This window comes from Lucilia sericata, unplaced genomic scaffold (genome assembly GCF_015586225.1).
Source record: "Lucilia sericata isolate MDLA Ls3-8-SP2 unplaced genomic scaffold, ASM1558622v1 Contig000141F_arrow, whole genome shotgun sequence".
NCBI classification, from domain to species: domain Eukaryota; kingdom Metazoa; phylum Arthropoda; class Insecta; order Diptera; family Calliphoridae; genus Lucilia; species Lucilia sericata.
The window spans coordinates 167,422-191,520 of record NW_023994173.1 but is presented as its reverse complement, the minus strand read 5'-3'; the positions used below and the strand labels follow the sequence as shown (position 1 = coordinate 191,520).

General features: G+C 32.9%; 1 protein-coding gene across 2 annotated transcripts; it reads right to left on the bottom strand.

The window, feature by feature from the left end:
* Positions 1 to 14,455: 14,455 nt before the first annotated feature.
* Positions 14,456 to 21,448, bottom strand: LOC119601072. Of its 2 annotated transcripts, none has more exons than XM_037951779.1 (4): positions 21,312 to 21,448; positions 19,590 to 19,859; positions 15,001 to 19,527; positions 14,456 to 14,938 (listed from the first exon to the last, which is right to left on the bottom strand). In XM_037951779.1, exons 1-4 carry the CDS (start codon positions 21,406 to 21,408, stop codon positions 14,790 to 14,792), a joined length of 5,043 nt encoding a protein of 1,680 aa, XP_037807707.1. In that variant the 5' UTR covers positions 21,409 to 21,448; the 3' UTR covers positions 14,456 to 14,789. The 2 variants fall into 2 exon arrangements, with proteins under 2 accessions (XP_037807707.1, XP_037807708.1); XM_037951780.1 differs by having other exon boundaries at positions 15,001 to 19,524.
* Between the last annotated feature and the right edge of the window lie 2,651 nt (positions 21,449 to 24,099).

Sequence of the window (24,099 nt, the reverse complement as noted above, 5' to 3'; positions counted from 1 at the left end):
ATAAACAACAATTTTGTGGCTCTTTTAAAACATATGTTTTGTAAACTGTAATTTTTGGCTCTTCCGACTCAAAAGTTTGCCGACCCCTGGTCTAGTCTATAGTCTAGTCTATAGTCTTGTCTATACTCTAGTCTATAGTCTAGTCTATAGTCTAGTCTATAGTCTAGTCTATAGTCTAGTCTATAGTCTAGTCTATAGTCTAGTCTATAGTCTAGTCTGTAGTCTAGTCTATAGTTTAGTCTATAGTCTAGTCTATAGTCTAGTCTATAGTCTAGTCTATAGTCTAGTCTATAGTCTAGTCTATAGTCTAGTCTATAGTCTAGTCTATAGTCTAGTCTATAGTATAGTCTATAGTCTAGTCTATAGTCTAGTCTATAGTCTAGTCTTTAGTCTAGTCTTTAGTCTAGTCTATAGTCTAGTCTATAGTCTAGTCTATAGTCTGGTCTATAGTCTAGTCTATAGTCTTGTCTATAGTCTAGTCTATAGTCTAGTCTATAGTCTAGACTATAGTCTGCTCTATAGCCTAGTCTAGTGTATAGTATAGTCTTATTCTGGACTATATTCTAGCCTATAGTTTAGTCTATAATCTAGTCTATAGTCTAGTCTATAATTTAGTCTATAGTCTAGTCTATAGTCTATAGTCTAGTCTTTAGTCTGGTTCATATTTTACTCTAAGGTCAATAGTTTGGTCTTTGTTATATTATAGGGATGCCTTCCAAAACATTTTTCTATTAATTTTGTAAAATGTTGAAAATTGGCTCCTTTAGATATTCCAGTTTCAAATTATTGGCTTTTCTCACACATCAACAAAACGCAGCTGGTAAAGTGTTTGCTTACGGCAAATAAGGAAACTAGGAAACCACTCCCTGGTGCCGTAAAATAGACTTAGACACATAAACCCCTAGATCTTTACATGAGAACTAGAGTTTATTAAACAAATGTTTTTGTTGTTATTTTTGCCATTTCTATTACTTGAACTGAGTGTGTGAAAGAGAGTAATCTGATATGAAAATTCTTTTAAAAACACATACAACACTCAACAAAAAGGACATTTAAACAACAACTGTAACTTTAGCTGCAATATATAGAGGCTAGTTTCTTTATGAAATGTCCTGTTTTGTTTTGTTTGTCTGCTTGTTATTGTTTGTGTTGACATTTGGATCCAAATATATAAAAGCGTAACCCAAACCAAAATAATCATCAACCTAAACAAAACTCAACGCGTGTTGTATATTGTATGTCCTCAGGAGAGCGAGTGAGAAAGAGAGATATAATTTACAGCTCTATGGGGTAAACTATAACAACAACAACATCAATAACAAGGACATCAATGGCAATAATAACAACATCATGTAACAAAACATGTCGAAATAATAAAGGTACATACATATGTAGGTATGTATGTATGTCCGATAGTATGTCCTGTTGTTGTGCACATATTTCTTTTATTTGGAATCCCTACTGTTTAATGTTTTTTTTGTTCGTTTACAGTTACCTTGTATCCTGTGGTTAAGTATGTATTCTCTTTGCATTAAATCATTTCATTGAAATTCTTACATTTTCTTTTTGTTCTGCTTTGGTCAAATTTTTTGTTGTTTTCTCTTGAATCCTTAACGATAATCCTTAGTTAAACACAATGAACCTATTTTGTCTTATTTTTCTTTTCTTTTCTCAATTTCGTCAATTAGCACTGACTTAGTAATGGGTTTGAAAAAAACATCAACAATGTTGTACAAAAAAATTTAAGAAAATATGTGTTTGAAATTGTTTACAGCAAAGTCATAGACAGACAAACACAATTTGCCATTAAGTGTATTCTTTTGACAATCAAGCAATTTCTTCAATTTTCCAAAGATGACTCACAAATTAGTCATTGTTTGGGTGAAAAAGGTAGAAGATAAATTAGGCAAAAAAATAATTAAAAAGGATGCCTGAAGTCAAGTACACTTAAACTAGCGAAGAAATAATGAATCTTCTTAAATTAGTTTTAAAGTCAAAATCTGAATGATGGATTATATAAGGCTAATTTGACTAGACTGTAGATGAGACTAAGACTAGACTATATACTAGACTATAGACTAGACTAGACTAGACTATAGACTAGACTATAGACTAGACTATAGACTAGACTATAGACTAGACTATAGACTAGACTAGACTATAGACTAGACTATAGACTAGACTATAGACTAGACTATAGACTAGACTATAGACTAGACTATAGACTAGACTATAGACTAGACTATAGACTAGACTATAGACTAGACTATAGACTAGACTATAGACTACTCTATAGACTAGACTATAGACTAGACTATAGACTAGACTATAGACTAGACTATAGACTAGACTATAGACTAGACTATAGACTAGACTATAGACTAGACTATAGACTAGACTATAGACTAGACTATAGACTAGACTATAGACTAGACTATAGACTAGACTATAGACTAGACTATAGACTAGACTATAGACTAGACTATAGACTAGACTATAGACTAGACTATAGACTAGACTATAGACTAGACTATAGACTAGACTATAGACTAGACTATAGACTAGACTATAGACTAGACTATAGACTAGACTATAGACTAGACTATAGACTAGACTATAGACTAGACTATAGACTAGACTATAGACTAGACTATAGACTAGACTATAGACTAGACTATAGACTAGACTATAGACTAGACTATAGACTAGACTATAGACTAGACTATAGACTAGACTATAGACTAGACTATAGACTAGACTATAGACTAGACTATAGACTAGACTATAGACTAGACTATAGACTAGACTATAGACTAGACTATAGACTAGACTATAGACTAGACTATAGACTAGACTATAGACTAGACTATAGACTAGACTATAGACTAGACTATAGACTAGACTATAGACTAGACTATAGACTAGACTATAGACTAGACTATAGACTAGACTATAGACTAGACTATAGACTAGACTATAGACTAGACTATAGACTAGACTATAGATTAGACTATAGATTAGACTATAGACTGGACTATAGACTAGACTATAGACTAGACTATAGACTAGACTATAGACTAGACTATAGACTGGACTATAGACTGGACTATAGACTAGACTATAGACTAGACTATAGATTAGACTATAGATTAGACTATAGATTAGACTATAGACTGGACTATAGACTAGACTATAGACTAGAGTATAGACTGGACTATAGACTAGACTATAGACTAGACTATAGACTAGACTATAGACTAGACTATAGACTAGACTATAGACTAGACTATAGACTAGACTATAGACTAGACTATAGACTAGACTATAGACTAGACTATAGATTAGACTATAGATTAGACTATAGACTGGACTATAGACTAGACTATAGACTAGACTATAGACTAGACTATAGACTAGACTATAGACTGGACTATAGACTGGACTATAGACTAGACTATAGACTAGACTATAGATTAGACTATAGATTAGACTATAGATTAGACTATAGACTGGACTATAGACTAGACTATAGACTAGAGTATAGACTGGACTATAGACTAGACTATAGACTAGACTATAGACTAGACTATAGACTAGACTATAGACTAGACTATAGACTAGACTATAGACTGGACTATAGACTAGACTATAGACTAGACTATAGACTAGACTATAGATTAGACTATAGATTAGACTATAGACTGGACTATAGACTAGACTATAGACTAGACTATAGACTAGACTATAGATTAGACTATAGATTAGACTATAGACTGGACTATAGACTAGACTATAGACTAGATTATAGACTAGAGTATAGACTGGACTATAGACTAGACTATAGACTAGACTATAGACTAGACTATAGACTAGACTATAGACTAGACTATAGACTAGACTATAGACTAGACTATAGACTAGACTATAGACTGGACTATAGACTAGACTATAGACTAGACTATAGACTAGACTATAGACTAGACTATAGACTAGACTATAGACTAGACTATAGACTAGACTATAGACTAGACTATAGACTAGACTATAGACTAGACTATAGACTAGACTATAGACTAGACTATAGACTAGACTATAGACTAGACTATAGACTAGACTATAGACTAGACTATAGACTAGACTATAGACTAGACTGGACTGTAGTCTAGACTTTACTTTAGGCTATAGCCTATACTATAGACTGATCTATAAAATAGACTATAGACTGGACTATAGACTGGACTATAGACTGGACTATAAACTGGACTATAGACTAGACTGTAGACTAGACTGTAGACTAGACTGTAGACTAGACTGTAGACTAGACTGTATACTAGACCATGGAGCGAACAATAGTTTGGACCATTGTAGTCTGAACTGTAGGATAGACTGAAGAATATACTATAGTCTGGACTATTGAAAAGGATTTAGTCTTGAAAATATAGTATAGTAGTCTGGACTAAAAAAATATAATGTAGTCAGGCTATAGGCTGTAGTTTATCATCATTTTTGGCTATGATATCAGTATTGAAATTTATATTTTTATAGTATTAATAGAACTGTTCTATGTTTTATAAGAATTGATTTCTTATGCTTAACTTTTCTTCCTACACCATATTGCCAGTTTGACCACTAACATTGCTATTTTTTTGTCTGACTAAAAGTTGAATGAACTTCTTTAGCCATTAGTCTATTTAATAAATGTTCTACACAATATGTTATAACTACAACAGAGAGAAAACAGAAAAAATCCTTTTTACACTTGTCTACATGTTTAATATTACTTACGAAAACTACATACAACTATAAAAGCAACATAAGGATATACAATAATAATAATAATAATAATAGCAAAAGAAAGCAACAAACATTTCATGGTGATGATGAGGGTCATTATTTTATAACAAAAGCAAAAAACTTATTTTATATGTCAACACTTAACTTGACAAAACACACAGGATCAGAAGAACAGAAGCAACAAAGTAGAAAAAACACACGAAAATGACAAAATACAAAGAAAGGACATTAAAAACATATACATACACTTACTTGTGTATAGTTTTACAGAGAATCAACGTCAACTTCAAAAAGGGGAAAAACAAGCCGTAGAAAAAAGGATAACAACATCCTTTTCGGATAAATAAATGTAATGACAAAAAAGTAATAGTAAAAAAATACAAAATGACAACATAAAAAAACTACTACTACCACTACAAAAGGAAGCTCTAAAGGACATACGAAAAAATTCCTACCGAAAAAAGGAAGATTATGTATCATGCACATAAGGGTTGGCCAAAATATGTTAAAGGAATAAACAAAAAGGCAGCAAGCAGCTAAAGTAAAAGGCGTGAGTAGATGTTACTGACACTTTTTATTAATAAATTGAATGAATAAATATGTATGGAAGTAACAAAAAAGCAACAACATGAAAAGAGTAGTTCGTGTTTTTTTTGGAAACAGGGTGAAAGTTAAAAGCCTGCTGCAGCACAGACATTGAAATATTTTTGGTAGTTTTACTACTCACACTTCTTTAAATATTTTGTCAGACAGTTAGTTACCCCACATCCTGTTGGATGCTTTAAATCTACTGCATATGAGTTTAACATGTTCGTTTTTTCCAATCAAGTTTTTTTTGGAGTATTTGTTGGGTAAACATGAATTGTGTAATACTTACAACCATTTCAAATTTATATTATTATCCTTGTTGCATGTTTTTGGGGATAAAAAAAGTTTGCAAAAGAAATCCTTAGACATGAAAGCTGGAGATTTTTAAAAGGACTTTACAAAACTTTGTCTGAATTGAAAGTCATGGCTCTTGTACATGAAATGTATTGTAGACTAGACTATAGACAAGACTATAGACTAGACTATAGACTAGACTATGGACTAGACCATGGACTATACTATAGACAAGACTATAGACTAGACTATAGACTAGACTATAGACTAAACAATAGACTAGACTATAGACTAGACTATAGACTAGACTATAGACTAGACTATAGACTAGACTATAGACTAGACTATAGACTAGACTATAGACTAGACTATAGACTAGACTATAGACTAGACTATAGACTAGACTATAGACTAGACTATAGACTAGACTATAGACTAGCCTATAGACTAGACTATAGACAAGACTATAGACTAGACTATAGACTAGACTATAGACTAGACTATAGACTAGAATATAGACTAGACTATAGACTACACTATAGTCTAGACTATAGACTAGACTATAGACTATGGACTATACTATAGACTAGACTATAGACTAGACTATAGACTAGACTATAGACTAGACTATAGACTAGACTAGACTAGACTAGACTATAGACTAGACTATAGACTAGACTATAGACTAGACTATAGACTAGACTATAGACTAGACTATAGACTAGACTATAGACTAGACTATAGACTAGACTATAGACTAGACTATAGACTAGACTATAGACTAGACTATAGACTAGACTATAGACTAGACTATAGACTAGACTATAGACTAGACTATAGACTAGACTATAGACTAGACTATAGACTAGACTATAGACTAGACTATAGACTAGACTATAGACTAGACTATAGACTAGACTATAGACTAGACTATAGACTAGACTATAGACTAGACTATAGACTAGACTATAGACTATAGACTAGACTATAGACTAGACTAACAGACTAGTCTATAGACTAGTACTATAGACTAGACTATAGACTAGACTATAGACTAGACTATAGACTAGACTATAGACTAGACTATAGACTAGACTATAGACTAGACTATAGACTAGACTATAGACTAGACTATAGACTAGACTATAGACTAGACTATAGACTAGACTATAGACTAGACTATAGACTAGACTATAGACTAGACTATAGACTAGACTATAGACTAGACTATAGACTAGACTATAGACTAGACTATAGACTAGACTATAGACTAGACTATAGACTAGACTATAGACTAGACTTTAGACTAGACTATAGACTAGACTATAGACTAGACTTAGACTAGACTATAGACTAGACTATAGACTAGACTATAGACTAGACTATAGACTAGACTATAGACTAGACTATAGACTAGACTATAGACTAGACTATAGACTAGACTATAGACTAGACTATAGACTAGACTATAGACTAGACTAGACTAGACTAGACTAGACTAGACTATAGACTAGACTATAGACTAGACTATAGACTAGACTATAGACTAGACTATAGACTAGACTATAGACTAGACTATAGACTAAACTATAGGCTAGACTATAGACTAGACTATAGACTAGACTATAGACTAGACTATAGGCTAGACTATAGACTAGACTATAGACTAGACTATAGACTAGACTATAGACTAGACTATAGACTAGACTATAGACAAGTAGTTAATATTTCCTAAAGAGTCCCTTTTATTACTGTTTAAAAGGTTTGAAATTTTGCATTTTTGTGTAGAGTGTGAGAGTGCGTTTGAAGGACTGTCTCGCTAGTTTCTAGACTCTACTTCATTTATTTTCTAAACATTTATTGTTCTATCATTTTTCAAAAATCTTGTGTTGTGCCATTTCCCTTTTGTTGTTGGACTTTAAGCTTATTTTGTTTTCTCTTGTAGTTGTTGATCATTTTTCATTATTTTTTATGATGTTTGTTTTCACTCCCTTTCTCTCTGTTCTTACTTAACAAGCCTTTTTGTTTTAATGGACTTCACCAGTACTGGAACAATGTTTTCTTTTTGTAGGAAATTGAAGTTTTTGTAGTGTTTATAAACTCGTAAAAAATACACACTAAATCCCTGATACGTGTGGTTTATGGTTTTCCATAGGCTTAATATGATAGGAAACATACTTCACAATGTCCTGGTACAATACTACTAGTGTATTATATTTATTAAATGGTCGAGTTAAGTGGATTTCAAAACAAACACTGAAACCTCATAGAAATGATATACACACAAGATAAATGATTGGAAGGATAATAGAAAGGAAGAAAGGAAGTAGTAAATGATTAATACTGATGCTTAAAACAAGCGGAACTAAAGAAAATAAAGGATTTTGAAAAGTTACTCAATAAAAGTTGCCAGGATAAAGCAGGATTAAGGACAAGAGCTTGGAAAACTTAACTTAAGTTATAATAAGGATTTTTTTGTATTTTTTTTAAATTTTTTAAAATTTGTATCTTTAAAGCTTTTCCCTGCTGCGTAAATATCAGCCGTAGGAAATAACTTTTTACTAAAAAGGAAATAAAAATTAATTTCATTTAAAACAAACAAAAAACTACAGCAAAACTTTGTCCTTTTAAGCAAAAGTTAAACGTGTCTTTTTCATACACATACACATGTAGGTGTGCATGTTAATAAGTGTGAATGAAAAATTTTATATATTTCAGTTTTTTTTTTGTTACAGGACCACAACTCTTTTGCACACAAAATCCCCATAATCCATTGTTTTTCTTTGGCATATTTTTGTTGCTCATATTACATGTTGTAGACGACTAATTAACATCTGCATTCCTTTGTAGAAAATCTCTCACATAATTAACACTTATGATAATGTTAATAATAGTGAGAGGACAGACAGAGGAATTACGTATGTACCAGGAGCATTAAAAATATGCCAGACATCATAAATTCTTACACTTTTTTTGCCATCAGCCAACCAACCACCCACCAACAGTTTTGCTTTTGACTGGTTATAAATTTTTGCAGCGAATCCGAGTAAAAAAACGACGAATTAACTGAAAATAATGGCAAAAGATTATGTGAAGGGGAAAAAAAGGTAAAACAAAAACTTCCGTTAATTTTAACATAAATAAACGTTTATGAAAACAGATACTGATGCGAAAGTAAGCAGAAAATATGAAAAAAGCTTAAAGCGACACAGTTTTCTTCTTAAATTTATAGATATTAAACAAAGAAGTTTAAATTTATTTAAAAACTTTATAATTATAAGTTTGTTCTTACGTTTGTAATATCTATAATATAATATTCCGACCCTATGAAGTATATACATATGTATATCTTCAGGATTCTTAAAGACATCGGAGTTGATTAAGTCATGTCCGTCTATCTGTCTATTCAAATCAATTTTGTGAACACCCCAGATATCCCCGGGATCTAAGTCGTCAATAATTCTATATGACATGCTTTAGAGAAGACTTCTATTTGAAATCAGCAAAATTGGTTTATAAAGCACAGAGATATGAGCAAAAATCCGAGACAACCTCTGAAAATTTCGCATGCACATCCAACAAGGTTCCGATTGTGAGTTAGTTAGGTAGTTATTAGTTAGTTAGTTAGTTAGTTAGTTAGTTAGTTAGTTAGTTAGTTAGTTAGTTAGTTAGTTAGTTAGTTAGTTAGTTAGTAGTTAGTTAGTTAGTTAGTTAGTTAGTTAGTTAGTAGTTAGTTAGTGTTAGTTAGTTAGTTAGTTAGTTAGTTAGTATAGTTAGTTAGTTAGTTAGTTAGTTAGTTAGTTAGTTAGTTAGTTAGTTAGTTAGTTAGTTAGTTAGTAGTTAGTTAGTTAGTTAGTTAGTTAGTTAGTTAGTTAGTTAGTTAGTTAGTTAGTTAGTTAGTTAGTTAGTTAGTAGTTAGTAGTTAGTTAGTTAGTTAGTTAGTTAGTTAGTTAGTTAGTTAGTTAGTTAGTTTAGGTAGTTAGTTAGTTAGTTAGTTAGTTAGTTAGTTAGTTAGTTAGTTAGTTAGTAGTTAGTTAGTAGTTAGTTAGTTAGTTAGTTAGTTAGTTAGTTAGTTAGTTAGTAGTTAGTAGTTAGTTAGTTAGTTAGTTAGTTAGTTAGTTAGTTAGTTAGTTAGTTAGTTAGTTAGTTAGTTAGTTAGTTAGTTAGTTAGTTAGTTAGTTAGTTAGTTAGTTAGTTAGTTAGTTAGTTAGTTAGTAGTTAGTAGTTAGTTAGTTAGTTAGTTAGTTAGTTAGTTAGTAGTAGTAGTAGTTAGTAGTTAGTTAGTAGTTAGTTAGTTAGAGTTAGTTAGTTAGTTAGTTAGTTAGTTAGTTAGTTAGTTAGTTAGTTAGTTAGTTTAGTTAGTTAGTTAGTTAGTTAGTTAGTTAGTTAGTTAGTTAGTTAGTTAGTTAGTTAGTTAGTTAGTTAGTTAGTTAGTTAGTTAGTAGTTAGTTTAGTTAGTTAGTAGTTAGTTAGTTAGTTAGTTAGTTAGTTAGTTAGTTAGTTAGTTAGTTAGTTAGTTAGTTAGTTAGTTAGTAGTTAGTTAGTTAGTTAGTTAGTAGTAGTTAGTTAGTTAGTTAGTTAGTTAGTTAGTAGTTAGTTAGTTAGTTAGTTAGTTAGTAGTTAGTTAGTTAGTTAGTTAGTTAGTTAGTTAGTTAGTTAGTTAGTTAGTAGTTAGTTAGTAGTAGTAGTTAGTTAGTTAGTAGTTAGTTAGTTAGTTAGTTAGTTAGTTAGTTAGTTAGTTAGTTAGTTAGTTGGTTAGTTAGTTAGTTAGGCAGACAGATAGACAGACAGACAGACAGACAGACAGACAGACAGACAGACAGACAGACAGACAGACAGACAGACAGACAGACAGACAGACAGACAGACAGAAAGACAGACAGACAGACAGACCGATACACATACAGATAGACAGACAGAAAGACAGACCGATACACATGCAGATAGACAGACAGACAGACGAATATATTAATTTCTTTAAGTACTTTCGGTACTTTTTAGTCAAGAAAGTACTTTTTTGGCCAAAAAACACTGTTTCTTGTACTTTCTAGTTCAAAATCACTTTCCAATCAAAAAATCATCATAATTAAGTTAAAAATTTTCAAGGAAATTTAAGTGTTTGCAAGAGTGTGAAACAAGTGTGTGTGTGAAACTTTATTCGAGTGCGGTTTTGTGCCACAACTACAGACACACAAGTGCCGGTGTGTGAAATTTTCTTATCAACGTCACGTGACCACAGAAAACCTTTAGCTCGGACTCTTATTTAATTTTCTGCCGCTTTATTCTTGTAGCAAAAATAACACCCCACAAAAGAATTCCTACAACGGTTAGTATGTTGGCTGAAAAGGACATACTAGTACATACACACACACGCACATCGTTTTACCCAAAGGTCCTTAAAAAGTAGCATGTGTGGTCAATATGAAACCATTGACAGTCATGATGATGATGATGACGACGACAACCATGCTGGCGTAGTCAGTGTCAGTTGCCAGGATATTCAAAAACATAACATATGTTATATTTTCTTTTATATAAGAGTGAAAGAGTGTGTATGTGTGTGTTTAAATCTAAGGTTTCCTTAATCAACATTAAAACGCTTCCAACCGCTCTGCTCTAGCTTTAAAACAAAAGACAAAGTGCAAAAATTTACACATTCAAGTAACGCCACACATACATACAAGTGTAGTATCAAGAGACATACGGTGTGTGGTTTTAATTTTTTCAGTTTCTTTTTTATTCCATTTTGTTTTGTTTCAAAAAAAGGTCCTGCTGCTGTAGTTTTAGTATTGTTTAAGAGCTCCTGCTGTGTGTTTGTGTTTGTAAAACATAATGGCATTTTGTAATTATATTTGGTTAACAAGTTGTTTAAGCCGTTCTATAGTTTGTTACCTTTTTTGTAAGGTGTTTAAGATTTGTTGCAATGATTATGCGAAGTGTACCTTTTTTCACAACATCCCAAAAAGGGATTAAAATGGTTAACCCTCTATTAAGTTATTATACAGATTCTATAAATTAATTAAATAAAAAACAAAAGGTTGTTAATAAAATTATTAAAAAAGATTAGAGAGACCTCAGCTGTTTATTAATAAGATGAGTCTTGAGTGGATTTTAGTTTTAAGCAAAAGCTCTTAAAGGAAAAAGGGACTTTTTTGTGAAAAGTTAATTTTTCTAAAACATTGAGCAGAATATGTAAGAAATTTTGTTACTTTTTAAAGACAGTGAAACAGCTTTGTTAGATTTTATTAAAATTGCCATTTAAAACTACAAAATTTTATTCATTTAAAAAAAGTACTTTTGGTCCTTAAAAAAGTACCAAAAGTACCGTTTGAAAGCTTTGCAATTTTTTGTTAAATTTTTAACTTAAGGTGTTTTTTTGGGTATTTAAATGCTAAAAATTATAAAATTTGTCATATTTTAAAAAAGTACCAAAAGTACTTTTTTAAGGCCGTTGCAAAATTGTTAAAATTTTTCTTTAATTTAACTTTTTTCCGCTACATTAGATTTTCCATAATTAAGAACCACAAAACTTTTTATATTTTCAAAGAGTAATTTTGGGACTTTTTTAAGGCCAAGGCAGAATTATTAGTACTTTTTTACACCCTTCACTTTCGTGAGAAGGGTAAATATAAGTTTGTAATTTCCACAATAGTATAATTTTCCAATCACATAAAGTATTATATTCTGGATCCTTATATATAGCACAGTCCATTAAGCCGTGTCCGTCTGTCTGTCCTTTTGTTTCCTCCATTGCAAAATTATTATTTTTCTCCCAAAAATTTTCCCTTATACCAACAGCAGTTGACTTCTCACATAAACTTGCAACATCTTGACTCTTTAATAATTGATTTCTTTTAATACGTCGTTAACTCCCTTACATTTTTGATAAGTTTTATCTTGTAAAAATGCTTTCCTATACAAGTGTTACAAAGTAAACATAAAACTAATATATTGCTTAAAGAATTTAATTAGATTTTTATATTATAACAATATGTCAATTACATATGTACTTACTTACATATTTCAATAAATATTTTCTTTATTAAATGAAAAATTAAATGTTAATTAAAGTAAACAAGAGCTTCTCTTAATTAAATTTTGATTTCTGACTCTCTAACGGTAATTTTTTGAACTTTTTATTCATCTTCACTCACCACTAATTAAGTGAAATACTCCCTAAAAAGTAAAGGAGAAAAAAAAAAACAACAAAAACTAAAAGTAAACAAAACATATAAAGGTAAACAAACATATGTTTGACTGTATGTTGCAACCCAGCAAACATTTGTCATCACAGAAGAGACTAACTAACTAACTAACTAACTAACTAACTAACTAACTAACTAACTAACTAACTAACTAACTAACTAACTAACTAACTAACTAACTAACTAACTAACTAACTAACTAACTAACTAACTAACTAACTAACTAACTAACTAACTAACTAACTAACTAACTAACTAACTAACTAACTAACTAACTAACTAACTAACTAACTAACTAACTAACTAACTAACTAACTAACTAACTAACTAACTAACTAACTAACTAACTAACTAACTAACTAACTAACTAACTAACTAACTAACTAACTAACTAACTAACTAACTAACTAACTAACTAACTAACTAACTAACTAACTAACTAACTAACTAACTAACTAACTAACTAACTAACTAACTAACTAACTAACTAACTAACTAACTAACTAACTAACTAGAGCGTTATCTACTCATTGAACTGAAAACTATCTGAAGTGTTTAAGGAATAAGTTTTAAAGTCACGTCTACAAATATTTTTTATTGTTTCGTCTTCCAAATGTTTGATGGGTTATTCCAAAATATTGTCCTTCAAACCTTAGTAAACAGTTGTTTTTTTTTGGTTTCGTTTTCCTTTGTTTTTATACCCTACATCACTATAGTGGGGAGGACATTATGCGTTTGTGCTGGTGTTTGTAACACTCAAAAATATTGGTCGTCCACCTTTAAGTATAGCAATCGGTTCAGAATCACTTTCTGAGTCGATTCTGAGTCCGTCTGTGTGTCCATGTAAACCTTGTGCGCACTCTACAGGATAATTTAGACTCAAGGACGAAGCCTATTGAAAATAGTTAAAATTGGTCCATTATTTCGTTTAACCCCCATTCAACCGTACCCCCGAATAGGGCTTTTGAGCTTATACATAGTAGTTGAATGTTCTAGTGTCGCTTCAAAAATCGGCAAAACTTAGCTTGTCTTAATGATACTGCTGATTTTCGTAATGATCGGGGCTCATTTCACCCTATCCTCCATACAATGTTCCTTTCAGAAAATGACTTGATTGTCAAAATTCACTTATAAACACTAGTATCACTATGATATTCTGTATAAATAAGTAATGTAGACGTAAATCCCTCTACCAAAATTTATAAAGATAGGAAAAAAAAAAAATAATGAAAATTTGTAACATAAGCAGCGGTGTAGGGTATCATATGTTCGGCCACGCACGACTATATATTCTTACCTGTTTGTTATTGTTTTTGTTATTTCTCTCATTTAAATACCCAGTAAATATTGACATATTTCAATTTAGTTCAGTATATGAATGATGATGATGACATACTCATCTTGTTTTTTGTTGTTTCCCTTTTTCTTTTGAAATGTGTAATTTAATCTCTAAATAAACAATTTAAATGCAATATACATATATATACACAATCAGTTGTGCTAAACAAATAATGTTTAATAATTTTTATGAAATTATGCAAATTATTATAATGAATTTCATATGAACCAAAAAAAAAAAATACGTAAAGTTAAAGAGAAATATGGCCGCAGGATGCGAAAAATAAACATAACTGTAAGTTGAGTATGAGCAAGAAGTACTATTGACATTAGTCAGAAAGCAGATGGGTTTTGGATAGAGGGGGTTTGATAGGAATTAAATTAAACATAAAATCAGTAACAGCTTTATTTGTTTATTTGAAAAAAAAAAAAAAAAACGAAGAGAATAATTTATTTATTTAGTTTGTGTTAAAGGGGGCGGGAGAAGAAGATGTATGCAAATTTTGGGGAATTTTTAAATAATGAAATTTAAGGGGTAGGGGTATTTGACTTTTTCTGACAGAAGGCTCCCTATGTAAATGAATCTTGTTCAAGTAATTTTTCCAAACCCAAAACACCGCCCAGAAAATCTAGGATTACTGCCACTAGACCATCTACTTGGGCCCCTCCATGTAAGGCTTCCATTATTTTCGATTTTAATTCGGCAAATTGTTTATCACCTAAAAAGGAAAGAAACAAATAAAAGAAATCGCGAAAAATATAGACATAAGATGAAGCTTACCTAAAATTAATTTTAAATCCTTTGCATTTATGGTACCATCCCCCAATATCACTAAAATTATTGCTTTATCAACTGACAATGAAGGCTTTTGGTGTGGCAATAATGTGATAATACCTCCAGGCAAAGCGGCTTCTGGCTCTTCACTTGGGACTTTTAGTTCGGCCTCCAAAATTCCATCCAATAATACCGGTTTGTCAGGTAAAATATCTTCTTTTATATCCGGTGTAGCTTTCAATAGTTCCCCTAATAAATCTAGTATCGCCTGCATATCAGGCAATACTACACCCGCTGCATCAGTTAAGGGAAACTTTAAGGCCTTTAATCCATTAATAATAAGAAACTTTACTAAAGCTAGTACATCTCCCAGCACTGCTCCCGTACCATCAGTTAGAGGAAACTTTAAGGCAGCTAAATTACTAAGACCTAGTATCACATCTCCCTTATCTTTCAAAGTAACCCCTGCAGCATCTTTAGCAGGATATTTAATGGCTGACAAACCCTTCATAAGAAAAGCATCCAATAGACTGTCTTTATCTTTTATAACGGCACCAGCAGCATCGGTTATGGGAAACTTCAGGGCAGCTAATGGACCTGCATCGAAGAGAGCGGCTAAAAGCTCCTTGAGGTCATTCAAAACTATACCCGCAGCATTGGTAATGGGGAATTTTAGAGCTAGTAAACCTCCCGCTAGTATGTTTTCCACTAAATCTAGGTTGTTTGCTATTACCGCTCCACTGGCATCAGTTACTGGAAACTTAATTGGAGGAAGAGCTTTGCCGCTTAAAAGCAATCCCAATAACTTGGGTATGTCGGCGATATCGGGTTTAGCATTCAATAAGCCCTCTAGTAAGTCTAGTAACGCCAACATATCAGGCAATACTACACCTGCTGCATCAGTTAAAGGAAACTTTAGAGCCTTTAGTCCATTAGTAATAAGAAACTTTACTAAAGCTAGTTCATCTCCCAGCACTGCTCCTGTACCATCAGTTAGAGGGAACTTTAAGGCCGCTATGTTACTTAGACCTAATATCACATCTCCCTTATCTTTCAAAGTAACCCCTGCAGCATCTTTAGCAGGATATTTAATGGCTGACAAACCCTTCATAAGAAAAGCATCCAATAGACTGACTTTATCTTTAATGGCGATACCAGCAGCATCGGTTATTGGAAACTTCAGGGCAGCCAATGGACCAGCATCGAAAAGAGCGGCTAAAAGCTCTTTAAGGTCATTCAAAACTACACCCGCAGCATTGGTAATGGGAAATTTTAGAGCTAGTAAACCACCTGCCAGTATGTTTTCCACTAAATCTAGGTTGTTTGCTATTACCGCTCCACTGGCATCAGTTACTGGAAACTTAATTGGCGGAAGAGCTTTGCCGCTTAAAAGCAATCCCAATAACTTGGGTATGTCGGCGATATCGGGTTTAGCATTCAATAAGCCCTCTAGTAAGTCTAGTAACGCCAACATATCAGGCAATACTACACCTGCTGCATCAGTTAAAGGAAACTTAAGAGCCTTTAGTCCATTAGTAATAAGAAACTTTACTAAAGCTAGTTCATCTCCCAGCACTGCTCCTGTACCATCAGTTAGAGGGAACTTTAAGGCCGCTATGTTACTTAGACCTAATATCACATCTCCCTTATCTTTCAAAGTAACCCCTGCAGCATCTTTAGCAGGATATTTAATGGCTGACAAACCCTTCATAAGAAAAGCATCCAATAGACTGACTTTATCTTTAATGGCGATACCAGCAGCATCGGTTATTGGAAACTTCAGGGCAGCCAATGGACCAGCATCGAAAAGAGCGGCCAAAAGCTCTTTAAGGTCATTCAAAACTATACCCGCAGCATTGGTAATGGGAAATTTAAGAGCTAGTAAACCACCCGCCAGTATGTTTTCCACTAAATCTAGGTTATTTGCTATTACCGCTCCACTGGCATCAGTTACTGGAAACTTAATTGGCGGAAGAGCTTTGCCGCTTAAAAGCAATCCCAATAACTTAGATATGTCGGCGATATCGGGTTTAGCATTCAACAAGCCCTCTAGTAAGTCTAGTAACGCCAGCATATCAGGCAATACTACACCTGCTGCATCAGTTAAGGGAAATTTTAAGGCCTTTAATCCATTAGTAATAAGAAACTTTACTAAAGCTAGTTCATCTCCCAGTACTGCTCCCGTTCCATCAGTTAGAGGAAACTTTAAGGCTGCTAAATTACTTAGACCTAGTAAGACTTCTGCTTTGTCTTTTATACTAACCCCTGCAGCATCTTTAGCGGGATATTTAATGGCTGACAAACCCTTCATTAGAAAAGCTTCCAATAGACTGTCTTTATCTTTTATAACGGCGCCAGCAGCATCGGTTATAGGAAACTTCAGGGCAGCCAATGGACCAGCATCGAAAAGAGCGGCTAAAAGCTCTTTGAGGTCATTCAAAACTATACCCGCAGCATTGGTAATGGGGAATTTTAGAGCTAGTAAACCACCCGCCAGTATGTTTTCCACTAAATCTAGGTTATTTGCTATTACCGCTCCACTGGCATCAGTTACTGGAAACTTAATTGGCGGAAGAGTTTTGCCGCTTAAAAGCAACTCCAATAACTTAGATTTGTCGGGTAAAACAACTTCTGCTACATCTGGCTTGCTAGGTAAAGCTTCTACTTTAACAGCGGGTGGTCCATTCAATAGGCCTCCCAGTAAATCAGTTACCGGCTTTAGCAGTGATAGCACAATATTAAGTATGGTTTCCAAAAGGGCTGTTTTAGTTTTCAAAATGTTTCCCACAGCATCGGTTAGAGGATACTTTAGAGCTGTTAGACCATTAAGCAATGATTCCAATAATTCCATCTTTCCTTTTAAAACATTGCCGGCTACATCAGTTAGAGGGAATTTTAAAGCCGCTAAAGCATCTGGCTTGAGCAGAAGATCTAGTAAGGCTTGTGTATCTTTTAGTACTACTCCTGCCGCATCAGTTATGGGGTAGTTTAAGGCAGCCAATGGTCCCGCATCTACTAAGAATTTCAATAGATCTATTTTGGTTTTCAATACTCCACCAGCTACATCAGTTAGGGGATATTTTAAGGCTGCCAAACCTTTGTCTAGCACTAACTTCAATGGATTTTCTATATTTTTTAAGACGCCTCCCAATAAACCAGTCAAAGGTGTGGTTAAACTATCAATTGTCCCAAGTAAGGTATCCAGTAATTTCAATTTATTTTCTATTAATCCTCCGGTGTGATGTTTTATACTGGCTTTAAACAGTATTTGAAGCAGCTGCTCTTTATCTTTTATTATTCCTCCTGCGCTATCTTTTATGGGGTACTTTAAGATTGAAAAAGCTCCTTTTATTATATCGTCCAATAGTTCAGTTTTATCTTTTATAACTGCCCCCTCGCCATTAGTTAGGGGAAAGCCTAATTTGTCTAAAGCAGCCGGGTCTAGTAATAAACCTAGTAACTCTGCAAACTCCTTTATAACTATGCCGCAATCATTAGTTATGGGAAATTGTATTTTGCCCCCCTGCAACATGGCCTGCAGAAAAGCTTCTTTATCTTTTAAAACAGTTTTATCAGCATCCGTTATGGGAAACGTTAAGCCTGCCAAAGCACTAGCATCAATTAAAGCATCCACTAGATCGGCCTCATTCTTTAATATCACTCCCCAGACATTAGTTAAGGGATATTCCAAAGCTAAAACGCCTGCTGCAAACATTAGTTGTAATAAATGATCTTTATTTTCCAACACCAAACCATCGCCATTAGTTAGGGGAAACTTTAAAGCACCCAAAGCATCACCATCTAACAAGACGGCTAAAAGTTCAGTTTTGTCTTGTAGTACTTCCGTTAAGGGGAGATCCAGTTTAGCTAGCAAAAGCTTTTTCACAGCCGAAAATAATGTATCCAATAAAGCTGTTAGGGTTTTAAGCACTACACCGGCAGCATCTGTTAGGGGGAATTTTAGTTTTGATAAAGCGCCTCCTACTAAGGTGTTCAATAGTTCCTGTTTTCCCTTTATAATTTTACCAGCAGCATCTGTAATTGGTAAGCCTAAAGCTGTTAAGGCTTTGTCATTAAATAAGGCGGCTAATAAGGCATCTGGGCTTTTCAGGGTCACACCAGCTGCATCGTTAAGGGGATATGTTAAAGCCTTAAAAACACTGCCATCCAATATGCCCTTTAATAATGACAATTTATCATCTAATACCTTACCAGCTGCATCAGTTATGGGGAACTTTAAAACCTTTAAAGGACTATTATTTATTAGAATTTCTAATAAAGCCACTGGATCCTTTAAAACTACTCCCGCCTTATTAGTTATAGGAAATTTTAAAACTTTCAAAACTTCCTCTATAACTAAAGCTAATAAATCACCCAAGCCATTTAAAACTCCTCCTACTGCATCGGTTAGGGGGAACTTTAAGACCGATAAAGCACCTAAGAGTTCAGTCAAGAGTTCAACGGGTATATTTAAAACGGTTCCTAACACATCGGTTACTAACCCAACAACTTCTCCCAATATTCCCTGGCCTGCTGTAAAAGGTGTACATATATTAATTCTTCTTAAAGATAAACATCCTCTTAAGATAACATACCTCCGATTTTTACCGGAATTTTATCTTCCACTATTTTCTCTGGGGGTTGAGGAAGAAGTATATCTTTAGATTGTGTTATTGGTAAGATAACCACATATAGACCAGGTTTTTCTGGCAATATATCGCTTATGCCGCAACATAGTCCTTCATCTTTAAGTAGTATCTCCTTTTTAAGAGCTATGGATTTAATAAGTTCTCTAGGTACTCTTTTGGAATAAAATCTATCAGCTTCCACTGGGGCCAGGTTATCGGTTGAAAGGAAAATGTTATCTGAAAAAAAAGGAAGGATATTTGTACAGTCGGCGCTATAATAGAAAGTGAGGACTGTTTCCTATACAATAGTTTAGACCATAGTATATATAATGTACTGGACTACAGTCTGATCTATAGTTGAGATTATAGTCTGAACTGTAGTCTGGACTTTAAATTATTCCATTATCTGAACTAAAGTTGGACTGCAGTCTATACTATAGTCTGGACTATAGTCTTTACTATAGTCTGGACTATAGTCTATGCTATAGTCTATACTATAGTATGGACTATGGGCTATTATATAGTGTTGACAATAGTCTGGCCTAAAGTATATACTATAGACTCGACTAGTCTATGCTATCGTTTATACTATAGTCTGGACTATAGTCTATATTATTGTCTGGAATATAGTTTATACTAAAATTTGGACTATAGTCTATACTATATTTCGGACTATAGTCTGGACTATAGGCTAGACTATAGTCTATACTATAGTTGGGACTATATTCTGGATTATAGTCTGTGCTATAGTCTTTATTATAGTCTGGATTATAGTCTATACTATAGTCTGGACTATAATCTATACTATAGTCTGGACTATAATCTATACTATAGTCTGGACTATAGTCTATACTATAGTCTATACTATAGTCTATACTATAGTCTATACTATAGTCTGTACTATAGTCTGTACTATAGTCTGGACTATAGTCTATACTATAGTCTGGTCTATAGTCTATATTATAGTCTGGACTATAGTCTATACTATAGTCTGGACTATAGTCTATACTATAGTCTGGACTATAGTCTTCTATACTATAGTCTATACAATAGTCTGGGCTACTCTAATCTATAGTCGGGACTATGGTCTCTTCTATAGTCTGGAGTATATTCCATTCTATAGTTTGGACTATGGGCTATCCTATAGTGTGGACAATAGTCTGGACTATAGGCTATTCCTTAGTTTGAACTATTTTATGTGTGGGCTATAGTATCTTCGCAGTCAGTTTGCGAGTCTATTCAAGAATATAGAGTCTACTCTTTGGAATTTTGAATTGATGTTAGGATCTATTGATCTCTTAATGAAAACACATTTTTATTTTTGACATTTTCCAAATTTTATTAATTTTTATAAAACATATACAGTTATGGTACTTGGTGCAAAAGCTAGAGTCAATTATATACAAAAAGTAATAACAATTTGGAAAATTTGATTAAAATTTGATGACGAACAATTACGAAGGCAATAGGGCACCAACTAAATCCAAAATTCCAGCTTCTACTGCAATTATAGGCGGTTTACCAGCCGTTAGAATCTACCCTCAACTAACGTGCAAAGTTGAACTTATTATGTAAGGTCTAATAGAACTGATTTTTACACTAGCTTACAGAAGGTAATGTATTAGAAATTTAAAATTTTACCGAAGTATCTTTTTGGGCTTAAACTGTTTAATCTCACAGTTTACTTACCAATTTGTGTATTCAGAATTTTATCCATATTGGGTCGGCTACGAACCAGCGTAAGATCAACACTCAGCAGCAATAGAATTACCGCAATAAAACGCATTTTTTCTCTACTTCTTTCTTATTTAAAACCCTCCAGCAACTAAGACTTTTCTAAACGATGTCTCGTAAAATTCGCCTGCTGTTGTTTTTATATGAGAAAATCATTAAAACAAATGTTCTGGATTTTAGTACTAAAGCACGTAGCAAATATAATTTATAGTTTACAAAATAATTTGTTTAATAAACAATCAAATTATTACACCTACTGCAGCAAATACGCACACACACATAAATAAAATCAGCAATTTTATTGTAAAATAAAACGTGCCAATAAAAATAATTTCTAATTGTAAAAAATCAATTTGATTTTGGTTTAAAAATTGCAGTAAGCTTTTAAAAAGCGGTTAGTTTTTAAAATCGAAGAATGAGTTTGCAAAAAAAAAAAAAAAAAAAAATATTTTTAGTTATAATGACTTTGTAATACTTTTTACTTACATTTGACCAAGCCGGTGCAATTGGTAAAAACTTTGCAACTAGGTGCGTGAAATACTTTCACAATTTAAGATATTTAAAGACAATTTATAAATTTTTTTTAGCCAAGACCAATACTTTACAAAACGGCAAGGGCAACAAGGAGAATGTGGGCGTGGATGTTTCTCAACTGCAAGGCACTGTGGACGCGATTTTGGAAGTCATTAGTGCTCATAAATCTCCTTTAACTCTTTTGGGTTAACATGATAAACAAGAAATGTTATTAGAAAAAATCTTTTTCCTAATAATAAAGAATTTTTTGGAAAAGGGGAAACTTAAAACTCTACGGGGAACTGAATACATAAGCGTTTACCAAGAATTTTATTGATGTTTTTCGAAGTATTTAAAGTTTCTATACAACTATTTAATATCAGTGATCATTAGACACCAATTCCCAAACCTTATTCACTAAATTTTCCAATTGGGAATTTTGAAAATTTAAATGGGTATTTATGTTTTTTTTTTCAAAATATTAAAATTTCGTCTAGATAAAGTGAACTCATAAATTTCCAATGATTTTGAGCATTTTTCTCGCTATGGGATTTTGTGTTTACTTTTTGGGAATTTACGGGGAAGTAAAACTAGAAATAAAATATTAGAAAAATTTTACAGTTCTAAAAGAACAGAACTAGAACAGAACCAGAACTGAATTAGAACATAATTAGAACAGAACTAGAACAGAACTAGAACAAAACTAGAACAAAACTTGAACAGAACTAGAACAGAACTAGAACAGAACTAGAACAGAACTAGAACAGAACTAGAACAGAACTAGAACAGAACTAGAACAGAACTAGAACAAAACTAGAACAGTACTAGAACAGAACTAGAACAGAACTAGAACAGAACTAGAACAAAACTAGAACAAAACTAGAACAAAACTAGAACAGAACTAGAACAGAACTAGAACAGAACTAGAACAGAACCAGAACAGAACTAGAACAGAACTAGAACAGAACTAGAACAGAACTAGAACAGAACTAGAACAGAACTAGAACAGAACTAGAACAGAACTAGAACAGAACTAGAACAGAACTAGAACAGAACTAGAACAGAACTAGAACAGAACTAGAACAGAACTAGAACAGAACTAGAACAGAACTAGAACAGAACTAGAACAGAACTAGAACAGAACTAGAACAGAACTAGAACAGAACTAGAACAGAACTAGAACAGAACTAGAACAGAACTAGAACAGAACTAGAACAGAACTAGAACAGAACTAGAACAGAACTAGAACAGAACTAGAACAGAACTAGAACAGAACTAGAACAGAACTAGAACAGAACTAGAACAGAACTAGAACAGAACTAGAACAGAACTAGAACGAACTAGAACGAACTAGAACAGAACTAGAACAGAACTAGAACAGAACTAGAACAGAACTAGAACAGAACTAGAACAGAACTAGAACAGAACTAGAACAGAACTAGAACAGAACTAGAACAGAACTAGAACAGAACTAGAACAGAACTAGAACAGAACTAGAACAGAACTAGAACAGAACTAGAACAGAACTAGAACAGAACTAGAACAGAACTAGAACAGAACTAGAACAGAACTAGAACAGAACTAGAACAGAACTAGAACAGAACTAGAACAGAACTAGAACAGAACTAGAACAGAACTAGAACAGAACTAGAACAGAACTAGAACAGCTAGAACAGAACTAGAACAGAACTAGAACAGAACTAGAACAGAACTAGAACAGAACTAGAACAGAACTAGAACAGAACTAGAACAGAACTAGAACAGAACTAGAACAGAACTAGAAACAGAACTAGAACAGAACTAGAACAGAACTAGAACAGAACTAGAACAGAACTAGAACAGAACTAGAACAGACTAGAACAGAACTAGAACAGAACTAGAACAGAACTAGAACAGAACTAGAACAGAACTAGAACAGAACTAGAACAGAACTAGAACAGAACTAGAACAGAACTAGAACAGAACTAGAACAGAACTAGAACAGAACTAGAACAGAACTAGAACAGAACTAGAACAGAACTAGAACAGAACTAGAACAGAACTAGAACAGAACTAGAACATAACTAGAACAGAACTAAAACACTATTATTGAGAGTTTGTGAAAAACTTAATGAATTTTCCAATTCAATTTTAGTTTTAAAATAAGTAAAAATTAGTTGCGTAAGGAGCAAAAACTGCAATATTTATTTAACATGTTATGACAAAAAAATTCTATTTGAGTAGAGTGTGA

Excerpts from the sequence above, each read along its gene's own strand:
- LOC119601072 (XM_037951779.1), bottom strand. The coding sequence starts at position 21,408 with ATGCGTTTTATTGCGGTAATTCTATTGCTGCTGAGTGTTGATCTTACG. Across the intron at positions 19,860-21,311 it reads AATTCTGAATACACAAATTG|ATAACATTTTCCTTTCAACC; the intron begins GTAAGTAAACTG and ends CTTTTTTTTCAG. Across the intron at positions 14,939-15,000 it reads GGATTTAAAATTAATTTTAG|GTGATAAACAATTTGCCGAA; the intron begins GTAAGCTTCATC and ends TTTCCTTTTTAG.